The sequence below is a fragment of the Bos mutus genome, chromosome 19, assembly GCF_027580195.1.
Source record: "Bos mutus isolate GX-2022 chromosome 19, NWIPB_WYAK_1.1, whole genome shotgun sequence".
Classification (NCBI taxonomy): domain Eukaryota; kingdom Metazoa; phylum Chordata; class Mammalia; order Artiodactyla; family Bovidae; genus Bos; species Bos mutus.
This window is the reverse complement of record NC_091635.1, coordinates 20,363,943-20,385,753: the sequence shown is the minus strand read 5'-3', so window position 1 is coordinate 20,385,753 and position 21,811 is coordinate 20,363,943. Positions and strand designations below refer to the sequence as shown.

At 48.1% G+C, this 21,811-nt stretch overlaps 1 protein-coding gene across 8 annotated transcripts in view; it reads left to right on the top strand.

The window, feature by feature from the left end:
• SPECC1 (sperm antigen with calponin homology and coiled-coil domains 1) overlaps positions 1-21,811 on the top strand; it is a 233,255-nt gene that overhangs the window by 119,410 nt on the left and 92,034 nt on the right. For all 8 annotated transcript variants that reach the window (XM_070389555.1, XM_070389551.1, XM_070389554.1 and 5 more), the window contains 4 exons: positions 6,038-7,614; positions 18,487-18,694; positions 21,147-21,220; positions 21,545-21,723. In XM_070389555.1, coding sequence (XP_070245656.1) covers positions 6,038-7,614; positions 18,487-18,694; positions 21,147-21,220; positions 21,545-21,723 — 2,038 coding nt within the window. The remainder of the gene's footprint in view (positions 1-6,037; positions 7,615-18,486; positions 18,695-21,146; positions 21,221-21,544; positions 21,724-21,811) is intronic.

Genomic DNA, 21,811 nt, shown 5'->3' with positions numbered 1-21,811 from the left:
TAGTTTGAAATACTTTTGTGATAATTCAATTATGCTTATCAAGTGAGTAGTTTGATGTTCATATGTTGTCAGAGGAGAGATCCATATAAGAGAGTTGATGTGAGAGTCATCAGAATACAGGTGGTGTTTAAGCTCATGGGATTGAGTAGAAGCACCAGGAAAATACTTGTAATAAGAGAAGAGGAATGGCCCAGGACCTGGATCTGAAGACTTCCAGCATGCAGAGAGTGGGAGGTGGGGGGCCACATGGGGTGGCTGCTGAGGTCAGAGAGAACTAGGTCAGTATGACATCAGAGACCCATGTCAAAAAGTCCAGCCCTGCTGAGAGGATTGAAAACACCCACTGCATTGGATGTTGCAGTGGAAGCCACTGATAAGCTCAGCAGACACTGTTTGATTGAGTAATGGGAGTGGGCAGAGGAGGGGATGAGGGGGAAGAAATGCAGACAACCTGGAAGTGCATTGCGGGGCGGGATTCTGCTGGGACACGTAGGGACAGATCAGAGACTAGCTGAAGGAAGGTGTGGACTCAGATACTCTTTTTTTTAAATTCTTAAAAACTTTTATTAGAGTCTAGTTGATTTACAATGTTAGTTTCAGGTATAAGCAAAGTGATTCAGTTGTATGTATAAATATATCTATTCTTTTTCAGATTCTTTTCCATTATAGGTTATTATTAATACAAGATAGTAACTACAGTTCCTGTGCTATACAGTAGATCCTTGCTATTTATCTATTTTATGTATAGTGGTATGTTTCTGTTAAGCTCCTAATTTATCCTTCTGCCCCACTCCCTTGCTTCCCCCTGGTAACCATAAGTTTGTTTTCTATGTCTGTGAGTCTATTTCTGTTTTGTAAATAAATTCATTTGTAATTTTTTTTAGATTCCACATATAAGTGATATTACATGATATTTGTCTTTTTCTGTCTGACTGACTTCACTCAGTATGACAATCTCTAGGTCCATCCCTGTTACTTGTTGTTTCTCAGTTGCTAAGTCATGTTTGACTCTTTGTGACCCCATGGACTACAGCACACCAGGCTTCCCTGTCCTTCACTGTCTCCCAGAATTTGCTCAGATTCATGTCGATTGAGTCAGTGATGCTATCCAACCATCTTATCCTCTGCCACCCGCTGGTCCTTTTGCCTTCAGTCTTTCCCATGTTGCTACAAATGGCATTATTTTGTTCTTTTTTATGGCCAAGTAATATTCCATTGTATATATACACATGGGGCTTCCCTGATAGCTCAGTTGGTGAAGAATCCACCTGCAATGCAGGAGACCCCTGTTCGATTCCTGTGTCGGGAAGATCTGCTGGAGAAGGGATAGGCTACCCACTCCAGTATTCTTGGGTTTCCCTTGTGGGTCAGGTGGTAAAGAATCCACCTGCAATGTGGAGACCTGGGTTTGATCCCTGGGTTAGGAAGATCCCCTGGAGAAGGGAACGGTTACCCATTCCATTATTCTGGCCTGGAGAATTCCATGGACTGTATAGTCCGTGGGGTCGCAAAGAGTTGGACACGCTGAGTCACTTTCACTTTCATATACGCTATTCTTTATCCAGTCATCTATTGATGGACATTTAGGTTGTTTCCATGCCTTGGCTCTTGTGAATAGTGCTGCAGTGAACACTGGGTGCATGTGTCTTTTAATTGAAGAGAATTGAATATGTTTAAATGCTGGTTAGAAGGATCCAGTGGGAAGGGAATGACATTTCCACAAGTCACAGGTGTATTGGGGACCCTGGGGACACTGGCAAGAGCTCAGTGAGGGTTGTGGGGAGCAGAAAGGTGCAAATGATGAATACGGTTGGCTGTGGCTGGTATGCGTGACCTTGAAACCACAGGAAGAAGTTTGACGGGAAATACATACAGAGTCTGGAATAGAAAATGAGGCTTACTTAAGGGATATGGATCCAGAACATCTTACAGGTGGGGGAGGCTGGAACCAGAAAGACCTGTGAGAATGTTTCAGAAATTTCAATGGAACGTTCCAAGGACCTGGACTAGAGTCAGACTGAAAGGAAAGGAAAAACATGGAGACCCTCTCAAAGCTAATTAATACATCTGGGTGACTGCCTGGCTGGTTACAAAAAGAAAGGAGGAAGGAGGCTTTAAATATGTTCTTCTCTGATGGGGGAAACTGAAAGATGGCTGGTACCACTGTCAGAATATTTTGTGACTGCAGAGAGCAAAGATTCTCAAAAGTGAGCCACCAGCCAAGAGCGGAAATGGATGAGGAGTCCGGGGAGATTAGATTTGACAGTAAAGAAATTACTGGAATTTTCCAAGAAAAAGGTTACAAAAGGACTTCCCTGGTGGCTAAGACTCTGTGCTCCCAGTGCAGGGTGCCTGGGGTCCATCCCTGGTCAGGGAACTAAGACCCCCACATGCCGCAACCAAGACCTGGCACAGCCAAGTAAATAAAAATAAATATTTTTTTAAAGTGTATTATCTTATTTTTTAAAAAAGGTTATAAAGAGTTATAATACAGAGTAACCTGGTAGTTTTAGATTTTTAGAGATAGAATGAGCGAGTCTGCTTGTGTTAGGAGACCAGGCAGGCAGCATGCAATCTTGTGAATTGTGTGTCTCTGTAGAGCAGGACTCGAATCCTTGGTGAATAAACGAAAGGTTAATGGTTTACTTCAGAATGCCACCCTTTCCCCCAACCTGACACACATCACACAGAGCAGCCCCAGGAACAGATTCTTTGGGTAAGATGAGGAAATCAGAAAGAGACTGAAAGTGTTTTACCTTCAGCTCATGAGAACCACTGCTTAAAACCTTATCAATAATTTAAATGACTGCACTGTTGTTTATTTTAAACATGCTTTGTTCTATGGAAAGATTTTTTTTCCCACCCCATTTTCTCTCTGTGTATTGTTATGATAGGATTTTTCCCTTTTTTTTTTTTAAGTTTTATTGGAGTATAGTTGCTTTACAGTGTTGTGTCAGTTTCTGCTGTACAGCAAACTGAATCAGCCATTTGTATACATATATCCTATCTTTTTCAGATTTCCTTTGCACTTAGGTCACCACAGAGTAGTTCCCTGTGTTCCCTCTTTCTTACTTTATGGCATAAATATAACGTAAAAAAGAATCAGGAGAACTACTCACTGTCGACCAGCTCAGCACTCCCTGTCCTACGCGTCCTCTCCCCTCCTTGTGCGTGTGTCTGTGACACACACTTTGATGCACCTGTGATCAGCCACAAGATAATACAGTTTCTCCTCTGGTGTTGTGAAATGTAACATGTCAAACATGGTTTAAAAATATTATTGTATTAGGCAGAGCTTGCTTTTAACTTCTTGTAGCCAGACAGCTATCCTTGGCACAAATAAACAGTGATCAGAAGAGGAAAGACGCAAGGGTGCCTACCACGCCGGGCCCTGCCCATCAGCCTAGGCTCTAGCCACCCCGGCTGTCTCCCTGCTCAGCTTTCCTGGGCTGGGGAACCTGCCCAGGCTGAATGGCTCTGAGCTGACGCCTCTGAACTCAGTTCTTGAAGGAGACTGGGAGGAAGAACCCTTCTGGTTTATGACATGGTAAGCTGGGGGACTGTACCCCCAACCCTGCCAGTGGCCGTGATGGGATGTCTTGATGCAGAGGGGGAAGTATTACCACTTTAGTTTGGTCCAGTGATGAATTTTAGCAGCACTCTCAACTTATGCTCAGCTAATGATAGTTTCTGAAAAGATGTGTCCAGAGATGGGAAGAGCCTTTTAAAGAAGGTAAGGAGGCAAGTACACTGATTGTCAAGTGATGACGAAGCAGCGAGAACCAAAAAAAGAACAGATGTTATGAAAGTACAGCTGGGTTGCGTGCTTTGTAATCCGCAACTGGATATAATTCATAAATGGACTTGGGTTTGATGTCAACAAATTCCTAGTAGTTTAGATAAGGCATAAGTAACACCCAAGTGGCGGACAGACTGAGACTGTCAGCAAGAGGAAGCAGTGAAGCTGCCGCTGCCACGATGGCAGAGGTGGGCTGCTGCTGTCCACATCATTCTTCCCAGTCAACAGACAGCTGAAAGGAGCCTTGCTTTAGTGGCGTTATCAGGAATGCAGATACCGTGACAGTCGGTCCTGGATATTCAGTGTTGCATGTCCTCACTATCATTAAGTTGAAACTTTAGTTATCCCTCAATTTTCATTCGGGTCCTTGCCAAGGTTACTTCACTCCAGAAGACTGGTGTGATGAAAAGGTTTATTGCTTAGTGATTTCAGTCTTCACTTTACAAGGGCATTTAAACACATCTTTTCTTTACTGAGCATTTATTGTGGTGTACCGGAGGCACCAGGACACAGCCATGCATCACACGTGTGTTACCGTGCTCTTAGCTTTCTAGTAACTTGATTTGGAAAGTGAAGTGAAGTTGCTCAGTTGTGTCCAACTCTTTGCAACCCCAAGGACTATAGCCTGCCAGGCTCCTCTGTCCATGGGATTTTCCAGGCAAAAGTGCTGGAGTGGGTTGCCATTGCCTTCTCCAGGGGATCTTCCTGATCCAGGGATTGAACCTGGGTCTCCAGCATTGTGGGCAGATGCTTTACCCTCTGAGCTACCAGGGAAGCCCTGGTAATTTGGAAAGGTTAACTTAAAAACCTGAGTCTTATTCTATGTGGCTACGACAGCTTAGCCTTCATCATGTCAATGTTTTAGAGGCATCCGCCGTCAGACACTCAGCAGTGTCCACTGTCTGCCTCCACATCACCCCCCGGATTCCAGGGCACTGGGAGACACAGTTACTCATGACTTAGTGGCTGTCTTGGCAGTGGGTTCAGAGCTGTTTCACCACAGTGGTTCCTGCTTCTGCCTCGGCTGGCTGGGGCCTCTGCCAGGCTGTGGATGTGTCCCTGCCCCCCACCCTCCCTACACAGCAGAGGCCTCCGGTCCACGGTCCATTGTAGTGTAACTTGCTGCAGTCAGCCTTGATTCATCACACATCTTTGAGTTTGTAAGACGTCCAGATTTTTCATTTTATACTTTAACCTCCAAGGTGGGTTTCATTTTGGAGCATTTAGGAGATTGATGTCTGAGTTTTCACCCCTAGATTTTTTTTTTTTTTTTTTTACATTTTCCATAGTAAACAGTATAAGTGAAAATTTAAAATGTAGTATAGGTGAAGGTTAAAAAATAACTGGTAGTATAGATGAAAATAAATTCCTGACCTTACATTTTCTATTGTAAGTTCTAAATTCTGTATCATTTCCACATTATGTAAATCTGTTTGGCATTGAAAACTGTACTGCAGATGAATGTGCTGGGCCCTCATCGTGTTGGTTCTTGTTTCTTTGTGAATACAAATGAGCACAGTATTCCCACTTTGTTAAAAACAATAGGTCATTGAATCAGATCAGCCTGTGCCTAGTACAATATTATTTGGGTCTTCTGATTTCTTCATGAAATTTGTTCAGTCAGAATGCAAATGATACATTTTTTGAGTGTTTGTTTAAGAATTCACAGCGATCCTGTATTTTGCTTAGTTGCCAGAACTGTCAATTCAGTTGTGTTACGTTTCAAGTTACAGAAAACCTAGTTTAAGGTGACTTATGAAAGGTGACTGTTGGCTTGTGTGGTTGGAGGGCCAGCCTCAGGGTGACTGACCCACAGCTCCGCAGCGCCACTAAGAGCTTGGTTCCTTCTTTCTTCTCTGCATCCTCACCTTCCTCTTGCCGTGATGGTTGCCAGCCGTCCCCAGACTCACCCGCAACCAGTATGTTTAGACGCTCACCCAGGAACCTCTCTCCTGGTGTCTCGTTGACCTTGACTGTGGGGCTGGTGTGTGCTTTGAGGCAGCAGCTGTCTCTGGGGACGGGGTGATGCTGAGTAGCTCAGCGTGGCCTCAGCTCTGCTGAAGCACAGGGCTGGGGGCAGGGGTGCAGAAGCCCCAGTTGGAGCTGGGTAGGTACTTCAGGGAGGATGCAATGAAGGAAGAGTGGCAGCCATGCTGCCCACGTGCCCTGAGAGCTGAAGTTACTGGGTTTCCTTCATAAAAGTGCTCGCTTTGTTTCACTGGTTTCTTCTCTCTTCAGGGTCCGTGACAGCTACCAAGAGGACAGGCATTCCTGCCCCTCGAGAACTTGCCGTCAGTGTCTCAAGAGACAGAACTGTGCCACGCGGTCCCTCCAACTCAAGGAAAGTGACGACCAGCCCCACCTCTTCCAGCACACCCACCCCCACCAAGCACGTGCGGGCTGCTCCCCCAAGACCCCGGCCGGAGCATGAAGGTGCAGAGAAGGCTGTGCTCGAGTCCCAGGTCCGGGAGCTCTTGGCAGAAGCTAAAGAGAAAGACAGTGAGATCAACAGGCTCCGAAGTGAACTCAAGAAATGGATGGAGAAACGGACTCAGGACAGTGAAGGCGGGGATGCTTTGGACTCCAGTGTGGACGGAGCATCAGTCTTGCCAGGTGACTCGGAACCTTTGATCCGAGCCCTTGAGGAGAAGAACAAGAGCTTCCAGAAAGAGCTCGCAGAGCTCGAGGAAGAAAACCGGGCCTTGAAAGAGAAACTGACTTATTTTGAGCATTCCCCAGATTCAGAGGGGGGAGCAAGTCACACCGGGGACAGCAGCTGCCCGACGTCCATAACTCAGGAGTCCAGCTTCGGGAGCCCGACGGGGAATGAGGCGTTGAGTGAAATTGATGTGTACAGAAAAAACCCACATGAGGGTGCCCTGCGGACATCAGGCTCTTCCAGCAGTGATGTCACCAAGGCCTCCTTGTCCCCGGATGCCTCTGACTTCGAACACATCCCAGCAGACACCCTGGGGCCCCTGTCCCCTGCTGGGAGCCTTGTCAAGAGCTCCAAGTGCTCGGCAGCCGGCAGCTCCCCAAACACAGCGAGCGAGCTGTCCTTGGCGTCCCTGGCAGAGAAGATCCACAGGATGGAGGAGAACCAGCACAGCACGGCTGAGGAGCTGCAGGCCACGCTGCAGGAGCTGTCTGACCAGCAGCAGATGGTGCAGGAGCTGACGGCTGAAAATGAGAAGCTGGCGGATGAGAAGACGCTCCTGGAAACGTCCTTCCATCAGCACCGGGAGAGGGCGGAGCAGCTGAGCCAGGAGAATGAGAAGCTTATGACCCTCCTGCAGGAGCGTGTCAAGGGCGAGGAGCCTGGCGCCCAGGAAGGCAAGATCCTGGAGCTGGAACAGAAGTGCACAGAGATCCTGGAGCAGGGCCGCTTCGAGCGCGAGAAGCTGCTGAGCATCCAACAGCAGCTGACGTGCCGCCTGCGCGCCGTCGAGGAGGAGCACCGCAGTGCCCTGGAGCTGGTCCGGCACCTGCAGGAGGTGAATGGGGAGCTGACCACCCGCCTGGAGCTGGAGCAGCACAGCGGCGGCCCCACAGCCGAGATCCCAGCAGCGCGTCAGCTTCCCGTGGAAGGGCTCCAGGTAGAGAACGGGTCTTTGCAGGCCTCCCTGGAGAACGAGGAGCAGAAAACTGGAGGGGCCAGCCCCCTGGGGCCCATGGCTGAGGGCTGCGACGTCCAGGAAATGCTGACCGTGGCTCGAGCCGAGAAGGACCAGCTGGAACAGTCCTGCTCGGAGCTCAGGCAGGAGCTGCTGAAGGCACATGGAGAGGTGAAGCGCGTTTCAAGCCTGCTGGCCAAGGTAAGAAGCTTTCTCTCCGCTGTGGTTTGCTCACCCTTGTCTGCTTGGCCCTCCTCGGCTTGAGAGGCACAGGGCACAGAGGACCAGGTACTCAATTACATTCACAATCCAGCACTCTAGCCTGAAGATCTGTCAGAGTCCACACAGACCAGGCATGCAGCAATGAGACACCCCAATTTCTGGCTACAGTAGCAGAATGTGTCACGGGGATACAGTGAGTCTGATGATGCAGGAATAAAGAATGTTGCAGAGGTCAGTCCGGAGTCCAGTCCCAGGGGAGCACCTAGAATAACATGGGTAAGGGAGGGTAGTGCAGGAGGACTGCCTGGAAGAGGTGGCAGTAAGCCAAGTGTTGAAGAGTGAGTGATAGACATCCAGTTTCCTGGTTACCATGCTTTGGGCACCTAGGAACAGAAAACTAAAATCATCCTAAGTTTCCCCACCAAGTAATACAATTATATAACCACTATTTTGGCGTTTTCTTCCAGATGTACTAATGTATGTGTGTATATGTTTATGTCACAAGTTAAAAAATCATTCTATTCCTACTAACTTTTTAAAAATCTGATGTTTTGTGAGCACAGTCTCATTGTTCACTATTCTTTGAAACATGATTTTGAAGGCCAGATAGTATGCTGTTCTAGAAATATTTCCTAAGTACTTTACTGCTCACCTGTTGTTGAACATTCATGTTTTTTTCCCAGTCTTTTGATAGTGTAAGTCATTTTTTATCTCTCTCTGATTATTTCCTTAGGAAAAATTCCTAGACATTGACTCACTATGTCAAGAGTGTGACCGTTTTAAAGACTTTGCATGCCTTGGCCAGATTGGCTGCCAGCAGCAAGACATAGGTGTAATCACCAATGGCGTGGGGGGTTCTGGACCCCTTGCTGACATTTGGTACCTAGCTTTTGGGTCATTCAGATCTCGTCTCCGTTTCCTCTTTTCCCCTCCCCATTTCCACTCAGAAAGATCTTCCCCAACCCAAGATCAAGTAAATGATCACTATTTTCGTTTTTTAAAAATAATGCTTTAATCAGCCTGGACTTTGTTCTCTGGTAAAGATTGCTGGTGATTGTATAATATTCTGCCCATCCTCAGAGCAGAACAGCAGGTATAGACAGATGGCTTCTGATTTCCCAATTCCTCTGAGCTCTGGGTCTGATTTTGGGGTCCCTTGCTGAGAGGGACTGAAAACATCCTTCCACCTCATTTCAGGGGCTGTCACTCTCTTGATACAAATTACACCCTGAAATCCCAGAGGGTTTGTCTCTCCTGCTTCATCTGCCTTAAGAATGGTCCATTGCAGCCTGATTCTCTGGTCATTAATGGTGTGGACGTCTTACAGGCTTTCTCTTCCTCTCATTTATTCATTTTCAGCTGGGTTTGAGTATCTTCAGGCTTCCAGCTTCTCTGACCTCCACCTTATAATTTTGCTGGCAGCTGACTGTGTGATCGTACAAGCTGCCTGTGCACAGCTTTGTGGGGCCGGGGCAGGGGGGATCTTATTTCCACAGAATCTTCAAGCCTTAGCCTCCCGCCACTGCACACATGCCTTCCCTAGCTGGCCAGCACTGTGGAGTTGGACCACATCTTTGTTTTTCCAGATTATAATGCAGCCTAGGTCTACTCGTCAAGATTCCAGTCATTTGGGATCTTGATTTCAAGCTGGAGAATTTTTATAAGTCTTGGAACCTAGAAGTTTTAAAAGAAGACACTGATTTTTCTCTTCCCCTAAGGTTGACAACATGTAGGTAGAAATTCAGTTCCTCCTGCAAAACTCAGGCATTTCCTGCAATGGAGTAAGGGGGTTGTAAAGAAGGACTTGCCTGAGTGGCCAAGGAAAATGAGAGGTGACATGATTATTGTGTGACCAGCGTTGTCACCAAGATAAAATGATTAGGGCAGTGACTGGCCACAAATGGCCAGAGCAGAATTTGAGAGACGATGTGGCAGGTCAATAGCCCCGTCACTGTGACTGAAGACAGGACCCTACAGGGATGGAGAGACCTGGACCCTGGCTGAAATGACAGGTGGTCTGTGAGCATGACCAGCTGGTGCTTTGGACAGTGAGAACAAACCCTGGTGTCGGGGCCCCAGTCAGCGGATGTGCACTCTGCTCCATAACCTGGAGTCTGGGGGTCGAGGCTGGTGGTGGGGTCCAGGTAGTGCAATGTCGCCGCTCCAGGCTGGCAGCTCTGAGACCCTCTCTGCCTTCCTGCTGGAGGTGCAGGCGAGCACGGTGCTTTCAGCATCTGGTCCCCACGGTCCCTACAGTCCTGTGGGAGAACCTTCCCTGGGTTCCCCCCCTTACACCTGGGCAGGACTGGGTCACACCCAGTGACCCGGTGACCCTCCCTCAGGTCACCTTCCCTGAGACTGCAGGATCACAGCCTGATTCCTGAACAAGTTAGGGGGTCTTAGTAAGAAGAGAAGGGGGAGTGGCCTCTGGGCAGGTGAGAGCACCATTGGCCACAGCCAGCAGGACTCTGCTTGGTCGGTCACTTCCCCACCCCATCTACGTTCCCCTCCAGCCCCTTCACTGCCCTCTGCCCCTTCTGCCAGGCCCAACCAGGCCCAGTTCTTGCCCTCAGGTATCTGGGGGGCCATGCCTGTCCCCCTTTCCCCCCCACAGGTCCTTTCTGAAGCTTTAGGTCTCAACCTCGGTGTTCCTTTTTCAGAGACGCTGACCCTCAGCTCCAGGAGGGCTGTGGGCTTATGGACCCAGGAGGCCACATCCTGGATGGGCTGGGACTTCTTGGCTAGCCCAGTGCCTTGATGGTGCTGAGTTGGGCCTGAGCTCCATTCACTTTCTTAAACTTGACCGCAGGACTGATTTCTGAAGCCTCTGGCCACCCCAGCATTTGTCTCCTTGTTGAGACCTTGGAAAGCACCTCAGGGAGCATTGCAGCCCCACCCTGAAAGTGTCCCAGAGGGCCTCAGTGAGATACAGGTGTTTGCCCTCTTCCTTGAATTTTCTGACCCCATCTTTCTTTTTCCATAACAAAAGTGTAAACTGAATTAGCATATTCCCTCCCCTTTGGCAGAATAGCATTGTAAAAAAGATAGTGCAGACAGAAGCTGGCATGAATGAATCATGGCTCCATCAGAACAGGGGCAAGGATTCAGCAGAAGGGAATAACCAAGTTAGATGTAAAACAAACATAACAGAGACTTCCCTGGTGGTCCACTGGGTGAGAATCTGCCTGCCAGTGCAGGGGACACAGGTTTGATCCCTGGTCCAGGAAGATCCCACATGCCTTGGAGCAGCTGAGCCCTGACTCTAGGGACTGAAAGTCATGACTGCTGTAGCCCATGTACCCTAGAGCCTATGCTCTGCAACAAAAGAAGCCACTGCAATGAGAAGCCTGCATACCACAACTAGAGAGTAGCCCCTGCTTGCTGCAACGAAAGCCTGAGCAAAGCAACGAAGACCTAGCACAGTCAATTTAAAAAAATTTTAAAACACCCGCTGTCCAATGCAGGAGATACAGGTTCAATACCTGATTGGGGAACTAAGGTCCCACATACCGAAGGGCAAGTAAGTCCACATGCTGCAACTAGAGAGAGCCCCTGGGCAACAGCGAAGACCCAGCACAGCCAAAATTTTTAAAAATGAAATTAAACACACACAGCAAGATAACGCATACTCACTCATGTTACAGTTACCTAAGCCATCACAGTATGTACAGTCTTAACGTGACAAATAGCTATGAAAAGAAGAGAAGCGAAAAGCAAAGGAGAAAAGGAAAGATATACCCATCTGAATGCAGAGTTCCAAAGAATAGCAAGGAGAGATAAGAAAACCTTCCTCAGTGATCAGTGCAGAGAAATAAAGGAAAACAATAGATGGGAAAGACTTGTGATCTCTTCAAGAAAATTAGAGATATCAAGGAAACATTTCATGCAAAGATGGGCTCAATAAAGGACAGAAATGGTATGGACCTAACAGAAGCAGAAGATATTAAGAAGAGGTGGCAAGAAAACACAAAAGAATTGTACAAAAAAGATCTTCACAACCCAGATAATCACAATGGTGTGATCACTCACCTAGAGCCAGACATCCTGGAATGTGAAGTCAAGTGGGCCTTCGGAAGCATCACTATGAACAAAGTTAATGGAGGTGATGGAATTTCAGTTGAGCTGTTTCAAATCCTAAAAGATGATGCTGTGAAAGTGCTGCACTCCATATGCCAGCAAACTTGGAAAACTCAGCAGTGGCCACAGGACTGGAAAAGGTCAGTTTTCATTCCAGTCCCAAAGAAAGGCAATGCCAAAGAATGCTCAAACTACCGCACAATTGCACTCATCTCACATGCTAGTAAAGTAATGCTCAAAATTCTCCAAGCCAGGCTTCAATAATACGTGAACCATGAACTTCCAGATGTTCAAACTGGTTTTAGAAAAGGCAGAGGAACCAGAGATCAAATTGCCAACATCCGCTGGATCACTGAAAAAGCAAGAGAGTTCCAGAAAAAACATCTATTTCTGCTTTATTGACTATGCCAAAGCCTTTGACTGTGTGGATCACAATAAACTGTGGAAAATTCTGAAAGAGATGGGAATACCAGACCACCTGACCTCCCTCTTGAGAAACCTATATGCAGGTCAGGAAGCAACAGTTAGAACTGGACACGGAACAACAGACAGGTTCCAAATCGGGAAAGGAGTACATCAAGGCTGTATATTGTCATCCTGCTTATTTAACTTATATGCAGAAGTACATCATGAGAAATGCTGGGCTGGAGGAAGTACAAGCTGGAATCAAGATTGCCAGGAGAAATATCAATAACCTCAGATATGCAGATGACACCACCCTTATGGCAGAAAGCGAAGAAGAACTAAAGAGCCTCTTGATGAAAGTGAAAGAGGAGAGTGAAAAAGTTGGCTTAAAGCTCAACATTCAGAAAACTTAAGATCATGGCATCTGGCCCCATCACTTCATGACAAATAGATGGGGAAACAGTGGAAACAGTGTCAGACTTTATTTTTGGGGCTCCAAAATCACTTCAGATGGTGATGGCAGGCATGAAATTAAAAGATCCTTACTCCTTGGCAGGAAAGTTATGACCAACCTAGACAGCATATTCAAAAGCAGAGACATTACTTTGCCAACAAAGGTCTGTATAGTCAAGGCTATCATTTCTCCAGTATTCATGTATGGATGTGAGAGTTGGACTATAAAGAAAGCTGAGTGCTGAAGAATTGATGCTTTTGAACTGTGGTGTTGGAGAAGACTCTTGAGAGTCCCTTGGACTGCAAGGAGATCCAACTAGTCCATCCTAAAGATGATCAGTCCTGAATGTTCATTGGAAGGACTGATGTTAAAGCTGAAACTCCAATACTTTGGCCACCTCATGCGAAGAGCTGACTCATTTGAAAAGACTCTGATGCTGGGAAAGACTGAAGGCAGGAGAAGAAGGGGACAACAGAGGATGAGATTGTTGGATGGTGTCACCGACTCAATGGACATGAGTTTGGGCGAACTCCGGGAGTTGTTGATGGACAGGGAGGACTGGAGTGCTGCGATTCATGGGGTTGCAAAGAGTCGGACACAACTGAGTGACTGAACTGAACTGAACACGTGACTTCTTCTATGTGTTAAGCATCTGGTAAATGCTTGTTGAATAAATTGAATGAAGGAATGAATGTCAGAGAAACTTGCAGTGAATTAGGAGAGAAGGGCTGCTAAAATTATATCAATATGTTAAATAAAAGTTTATCATATTTTAATCATAACAACTACTATTCTAGTGCTTTATATGTGCCAGACACTCTTGGTGCCTTTACGTCATTTAATCTTACTTAATTGTCATAATTTTAGGGTATAGATACTGTTTTTATCTAGTTTTTTTTCCTTTTGACCCATCTCAGGGTTTGTTGAGGAAACTGAGGCAGGGAATGGTTAAGTTACTAGGCTTAGTTCATTAACTAATGAAGGCCAGAGGCTGACCCCAGAACTCTTCTTGGTTGGTTGTTCGTTTGTTTTGGAAGAGGCAAATTTTGTTGGACTTAATTTTCATCACCCTGTTTGCAGGGTTTTTTTTTGTTTGTTTGTTTGTTTGTTTTTTTGCTGTACTATGCAGTGTGCAGGAATCTTAGTTCCCTGACCGGGGATCTAACCTGTGCCCCCTGTGGTGGAAGCACAGAGTCTTAACCACTGGACCACTAGGGAAGTCCCATAATGGTTATTCTTCATCCCTGATTCATGCTGCTTCCTGGTTACATGAAAATAAAAAAGAGAGAGAAAACCATCTAAAGCAGACACATGGGCTTGAATACACAGCAGTCTTACAGCCAGAGCCTTTAGATTTGATAGAAAGCAACCTGCCACATCTCGATGAACTGGGAAAGATGTTTTTGCTTGTCTACAGAGTAGAGAAATCAAGACCCATCCTCTTGTTTGATTTAGAACCTGAATCTTGAGGGGAGTCTGGGTTCACCAGATGTGTTGGTGGGGCAGGACAGCAGGAATGTCATGGAAAGACAATTTTAAGTTCTCACCCATCAAAGAAGTGACCAGTGGTTTGCAGTTTCTGGAGTGCACAGCAGCTGCTTGCAGTTGGGCTGGAGGAGATCCCATTAAGAGCTTTAATTGTACCCTCAAGCCAGTGGGAGCCTCTGGAGAATTTTTTCACTACCAGCTTTATTGACATAGAATTCATTTAAAGTGTACACGTAAGTGGTTTTTAGTATATCCACAGAGTTGTGCAGCCATCACCACAATCAGTTTTAGAACATTTTTATCATCTTGTACCCAGAAGAAAGGGTTTCCCAGGTGGCTCAGTGGTAAAGAAAACACCTGCCAATGCAGGAGACTCAGGTTTGATCCCTGATTCAGGAAGATGTCCTGGAGAAGGAAAAGGCAACCCACCCCAGTATTCTTGCCTGGAAGATTCCATGGACAGACTGTAGTCTGGCAGGCTACAGTCCATGCAGGGTCTGTTTTCCTGGGGACAGGCGAATGACGATACCATTCCTCAGATTCAGTGTCTGACCAGCCAGAGGAAAGGCAGTGACTTTGTTGAGATCCCAGCCCCTGTCAGCTCAGGCCAGCCCTGCAGGACAGTCCCTCCCAAGTGGTCTCTGCTGCCACCTGCCTTTCGTGCTTGCCTGAGCATCGGGACTGGCTTAAAGCACCCCCTCTCTGGGGAGGACTGGGGCTCCCAGGAATCATTTGACCGATTTGTGATGCAGTTCTGCATGCCCCATTTCTAGAGAAAGTTGACTTCTGAAGAGGAGATGTGCTTGATATACGTGAGAGTGATTTCTGTCTTTAAAGGGAAGCCTTGGAAACCACGTCGCTGCATGTCAGTTCTGTCCTTGAACCAGAGGAGCTGGACCCCGGTGACCTGGCCCAGGGAACGAAGAGCCAGGGGTGCAGGGGTCAGCCAGCACCCAGTAGTCATCAAGGGCAGGTGCTGGGCTGAGCTGCTGGCTGAGCTGCTCTTTTCTAATGATCTAATTTCTCTCTCCATTAGTTACTCTCTGAGATGAGTCTAAAAATACCTCCCCAGCCCCTACCAGAAGCGTGATAAAGCTACTTTTTTTTTTTTTTTAAATAAAAGAGCTTTCCAGAGTACATTGCTAAACTTGAGAGAATGTTCCAAAATCAAGAAGGAAGAACGTCGTGTGTAAGTGGACCCACGTGCACTGGTCTGTACGTTTACCCACTCAGCCATGCACGACACCCAGCACAGGCCCTCCCGTAGCTGCACCTGTGCTCACGACCCCAACATGAAAGATGTAACGGAGGCCAGAGCTCCTGAGAGGCCGGCAGCCTGAGCTGCACGTGGAGACCCCCAAGTCCTCAGCCATTCCTCACCTGCTCACATCCTCCTGTTTTAGTCCCAGTCAAGCAAAGGACATGTTTCTAGACCTCAGGGGAGTGGCCCTTAACCTGAGGATCTGTGAGGCGGAGCCTGGTTGCTCTGCAGAAAGCCAGGATCTTCCGGAGGCAAGGCCCACAGGTGCCTCCTGTGGCTGCTTGTTAAAGGCTGTCAGATGCCAGCCTTCCAGGAGCTAAAATGCAGTGGCTTTTTCTCCTTAAGAGTTGTCTGTCTTCTGTTTATTAAAGTAGCTATCCTAGGACATAAGACTTTCGGTGTTTTGCATGTGTTGTAATTTTCTTGAACTTACATACTCGGAGACAGAAGGCAGTTAGGAAAGAATAGCTACTGTTGCGTGCTTACCTGCACCAGGGATAGTGATAAACTAAGTATTAAGTTCCATTTAATTGTTCAGATGAGGACACCAGGGCAGGGAGATGGATGGATGCAGGCTCAGTCTGGTAGAACTGACATTTACATGCCGCAGTCTGGTCCAGGCCGTGGCCCCACCCCCAAGTGCGGCTCCTCCCCTTCCCCTGCCCCCCAAAGACACCTGCACCCTTTCCCCTCCCCCACACAGGCACTCTCTCTTTTTCTCCCTCAGTCCCTTCCTTTCTTATCTTGATCAAAACCTCCCAATTGACAAACAGTGCACAGCTTCCCTGGTGGTTCAGTGGGAAAGAATCAGCCTGACAGTGAAGGTGACAAAGGATCAGCCCCTGGCCCAGGAAGATCTCACATGCCTCAGGGCAACTAAGCCTGTTCACCACAATTACTGAGCATGTACTCCAGAGCCCAGAAACCGCAACTACTGAGCCCACGTGCCACAGCTACTGAAGCCCCCTCACCCTAGAGCTCGTGCTCTGCAACGAGAGAAAAGCCACTGCAATGAGAAGGCCTTGCACCGCAACCAGAGAGTAGCCCCTGCTTGCCGCAACTGGAGAAAAGCCTGCACAGCAATGAAGACCCAATCCAGCCAAAAATGAAATAATAAAACTGTAAAAAACAAAATAAGAATGTTATACCCAGAGTAGATATTTTAATAAAATGCAGTACTGTCCCCAAATACCCACAGATTCTGCACATGAAATGCAATTGGGAAAAAAAATTGTATTTGGAGACTTCCCCTTCCAAATCTGGGAAGAAACCTACTAGGTGTCAAGCTTACATAACCTGCTAAATATACAGCTATTAACAACAAAGGACTGTAGAACCAGGATACAGCTTAAAATAGTAAAGTGATTTGTGTATTCAGGCAGTAGGATATTATGCAGTATTTAAAGTAATGACCTAGGGAATTCCCTGTCAATCCAGTGCTTAGCACTCAATGCTTTCACGGCCAGGGGCTTAGGTTCAATTCCTAGTTGAAGAACTAACAGCTCACAAACATCACGGTGCATTAAAAAAAATAATAAAGCTTTTCTTTTTTTAAAAAAAAGTACTGACTAGAACAGTGTGTATCATGAATATATCTCAAAAACATAGTTGAAAGCAAGTTACAGAAGTGTAATCAGCACAGTATATACAGGACACAAAATAATAATACAGGACGAGAACATCTTACATAAGATACAATGCAGTATATCGTACAGTGCCCTGCAGAAGCCTAAGATAGTGTGATATCATTTGTGTAAAAGTTTTAGAGCATCCAGAACAACACTGTGTATTGTCATGGGCACATCCACACACAGTAAATGTGGGAAACTCTTCAAGGAACAACCACATGCCAATTTCTGGACACTCTGGTGTGAGAAGGAAGGTTGAGGCTTTAACAAACCTTGTTAGCTTAAGAAGAAGATTTAGCAAACATGGCAAAAATTAACAGTTGGTTTGCCCGTTTTGGCACACAGTAGTTATCTTGTCCCCTTTGGTGCTTTTCTGTGTGTTGAGAACATTATTGATTAAACTTGAACAGGTGAAGTGAGTGTGCTGTGCACATGTCTGTGTCTGGTGTGTGCACATTTCTGCTGTTGCTGTCCCATTCAGATCAGATCAGATCAGATCAGTCGCTCAGTCCTGTCCGACTCTTTGCAACCCCATGAATCGCAGCACACCAGGCCTCCCTGTCCATCACCAACTCCCGGAGTTCACTCAGACTCACGTCCATCAAGTCAGTGATGCCATTCAGCCATCTCATCCTCTGTCGTCCCCTTCTCCTGCCTCCAATCCCTCCTAGCATCAGAGTCTTTTCCAATGAGTCAACTCTTCGCATGACGTGGCCAAAGTACTGGAGTTTCAGCTTTAGTATCATTCCTTCCAAAGAAATCCCAGGGCTGATCTCCTTCAGAATGGACTGGTTGGATCTCCTTGCAGTCCAAGGGACTCTCAAGAGTCTTCTCCAACACCACAGTTCAAAAGCATCAATTCTTTGGCGCTCAGCCTTCTTCACATCCCATTAGTGTTCCTCTAAAGAAACACTAGCCCCAGGTACTTGACGATAGAAGTTTGGGGCATGTTGCAGGGGTTAGCTTTCTGGCTTCCCAGCAGAGGGCGCTGCTCCATTGTTGCTGTGAGGCGAGTGGCCGCTGTCCTGGGACAGCTCCAAGGAAGGGGCAGGAAAGAGGGGTACTTAAGCAGCTGCAGCTTTCTTTAGGGGCTTCTCAGGTGGTGCTAGTGGTAAAGAACCTTCCTCCCAGTGCAGGAGACATGAGAGACTCAGGTTTGATCCCTGGATTGGGAAAATCCCCTGGAGAATGAAATGGCAACCCACTCCAGTACTCTTGTCTGGGAAGTTCCACGGACAGAATGAGCCTGGCGGGCCACAGTCCATGGGGTCACAAAAGAGTCGTACTCAACTTAGCGACTGAGCAAGAACAACAAGCTTTCTTGGACGCCACAGGAAGGGGCCCAGAATCCATCCATTCGGCCACTGACATCCATCACACTTCTCTGCCTTGGCTGTTTTTGAAGCCCAGAACATAGAGATGGTGCTGGGCACACACGTGCCCAAGGTTTCCTTTGCTGTTGTATCAGTGGGCCCAGCGTGGACATGGGGGGAGCTCTTTCCTGTTCAGGTGACCATGGCACCTTGATTTCTTTCTAGGTGGAAAAGGATTACTCTTACCTAAAGGAGATCTGCGATCACCAGGCAGAGCAGCTGAGCAGAACCAGCCTGAAGCTACAAGAGAAAGCATCAGAGAGTGACGCAGAGATCAAAGACATGAAGGAGACCATATTCGAGCTGGAGGACCAGGTGGAGCAGCATCGCGCTGTCAAGTTGCACAACAACCAGCTCATCAGTGAGCTGGAAAGTAAGTGGACCCAAGTCCCTTATGGGCATGGGTCAGGATGGAGGTGGGGACACTGGTTGCCAGGTCTTCCTTCTGAGAGCACTGTGGTCTCCCAGGAAGAAAGGCCAGTAGAAGAGACAGAATCATCTGTCTCTTGAACTGAGCCACAGAACAACTGATAAAGAAGAAAGGCTGTTGGTTGTGGGTGGATCATGTGGGGCGTTAGGCACACACGGCAGGTGCCAACAGCTGTTACCAATGGGATCTGCCAGGTAGAAGGATGGGGGCCTGGGGTAGGCCTCAGGAGAAAACATCCCCAGCACGGGTCCCCTGGACAGTAGGATCAGCTGACTTTGAGACATCACCCACGTGTTCCTGAAGAGGCGCTTGTGTGTGGCTTATTTAGGAACTGGTTCCTACCTCTGAGTAGGTAGGGATGTTTTTCAGAGATTAGGTAAACACTGCCTGCTTTGTCCAAATAAGCCTTATCAAATGATCCCATCTAATGTGTTTTCCTTTAGCAACAAAAGACTTAGTGTGCAAGCTTTTAGCAGCACCCGCCTTGTTGAACATAGCACAGTTGGTGGCCTGAAAGGTTCCCCAGTGGGTAAAGTCCCTCCATCTATTCTTGGAACTCTTACAGGTGGTGAATCTACCTGCTTGCCAAAACTTTCTCGTAAACCCCATCCCCCTACCTCCACCCCCCTGCCCAAATCAACACGGTGCTGCCATAGCTGCTGGCGCCCTGCAGACAGGGAAAAAGTCTGAGTCTCCCAGAGGGCCTCCCCAGCTTGGGTGGGACAGAGTGACCCCGGCTTCCGGTTTTAGCTTGGACCATCCACAGGTGTCTTTCACAGCTGATTCAGTGCCATGTGGTTTGCATTTTTGTGCTTGGATGTTGGTGATGCCTCTGTTTAAAATGGACCCCAAGGGACTTCCCTGGTGGTCCAGTAGTTAAGAATCCACCTGCTAAGGCAGGGGACATAGGTTTGAGTCCTGGTCGGGGAAGATCCCACATGTCAGGGAGCAACTAAATCTGTGCGCCACAACCACTGAGTCTGTGCTGTAGAGCCCGAGCACCCCCACAGCAAGAGACGCCACTGCAGTGAGAAGCCTTCACTTCACAAGTTAAAATGGCCCCAAGTGTAGTTCTGAAATCCCATCCACTGTCCCTGGCGCAGGAGAGCCAGGACGCATCACGTGCAGGAAATCCAAGCCATGGGGGAGCTTCATGCCTACCAGAAATGCAGTGCCCTCATGTGGACCAAACCTCCAGAGACCAGGAGGGGACCTTCCCAGTCTGCCCCCTAGCCGCTTGGGAAAGTGCTGAGTGGAGCAGATGGGAAAGTAGTGACATTGGTAGATTCATGAGATTTAAAAAAGAACCAAAACATTGAACAATGTGGTTGTGAACCCAAATCAAAGAAACGTGTGGTCAGATTCCCAGGAAGGTCTGAAACTCTCTCGTCCAGCGCTGGTACCCACAGGAGGGAAGTTCCAGCCCGACAGATGAGGCACTTCTGAGTGCCCTGGGCTGCAGAAGTGTCTTTCAGATGCCTGCCAAGTGTTACATGGGAGAAGGATGCTGTGGGTGAACAAGTTCCAGAACCCATGGGACGGGCTTTTTTCCACAAAGATATCGACCAGCGAGCCAGTTTGATGCAAACAGCATTAAACTTTGATGAAAACATTGGGATCAGAGGCTCAAGGGAGCATAACCCGACTTTGCTCTAGGAGCTGATCCTGTGTGCCTGGCAGCTGTCTGTACCTGCCTGGACCATAGACACACCCAGACCCTGTCTCCCTGGGAGACCAGATTCCATGGGTCAGGGTCTGGAGCTTGAACATCTGTGCTTCTGAAAAATTTCCCTGGGTGATTTAGAGTTTTAGCTGCGAGTCAGTTCCAGACTCTGGAAGCTGGTCTAAATATCACAGTAGTAATAATCATCCATTCCTGCTGTTGCTCAGAACTCCACCCTCAGGGAGGCTGAAGAGGGAGGAAACACATGTACACTTGTGTCTGATTCACATTGTTGTACGGCGGAAACTGACACAGCATTGCAAAGCAGCTATCCTCCAGTTAAATAAATTTAAAGAAAAGCCGTTCTTCCACATCACAGCAGCGAAGGATGTTCAGGTTGCTGTGCTGCTTCCAGGCACTCAGCGTGTGAGCGTGAGCAACTGTTGGCTCTCTTCCCATAGCGCTGTGAGTTTGTGCAGCCTTTCTCTGAGGCTGAACCCTAACCTCACATCACTTAGGTTCCCACTCATCCTGTTTCTCTTGGAGGAACCCTCTGCCTCTGGCTCCCATGCTCTGGGCACTGAGCTGGGAAGCCTAGCCACTGAGCTGGGAAACCTGGCCACAGAGGCAGGTCTCAGAGCCCGTGGCAGGACCTGAGGTTGCCTGGCTCCTGAGCTCAGCTCCCCAGAGGCTCAAGACATTTCTGACTCCAGTCTGCCTGTTCCTTTCCAGGCAGCGTGATGAAGCTGGAGGAACAGAAGTCAGACCTGGAGAGGCAGCTGAAGACTCTGACGAAGCAGATAAAGGTGAGACGTGGTCAGAGCCAGAGCATCATTCTACCTTAAATATCCCCGTCAACTGAGGCGTGGACACCTTTGAGACACACTCTGACGACTCTCCGGCCCTGCTTTGTGTAGTAAACTTGGGGGGCCTGGAACCACAGTGTGGCCAGGAGGGAGGTTCAGGCGGCCTCAATTTCAGGGCTGGGACTCCCGCACCTGCAGGTGCAGCCCCCCTGCACCTTTTCCCAGCACAAGATCCCAAAGCCCGTCTTTCCTATGGACACCCCTCGGCCCTGCAACCGTGGCTGGGGCGTCAGTCTGATGTGGGCGCCAACTTGGCTCTTCCAGGACGAGACGGAAGAGTGGCGGCGCTTCCAGGCTGACCTGCAGACGGCGGTAGTCGTGGCCAATGACATCAAGGTTGAGGCCCAGCAGGAGCTGCGCGCTGTCAAGCGGAGGCTGCTGGAGGAGGAAGAGAAGAACGCCCGGCTGCAGAAGGCACTGGGGGACGCACAGGCCCGCGGAAGGTGGGTCCTGGCTGCTCTCCTCACCCAGGCTGCGGGGGTGTCTCTGCCCTCACCGAGCCTTTTCCTTCGTTCCAGGTCCCTCTGCTGC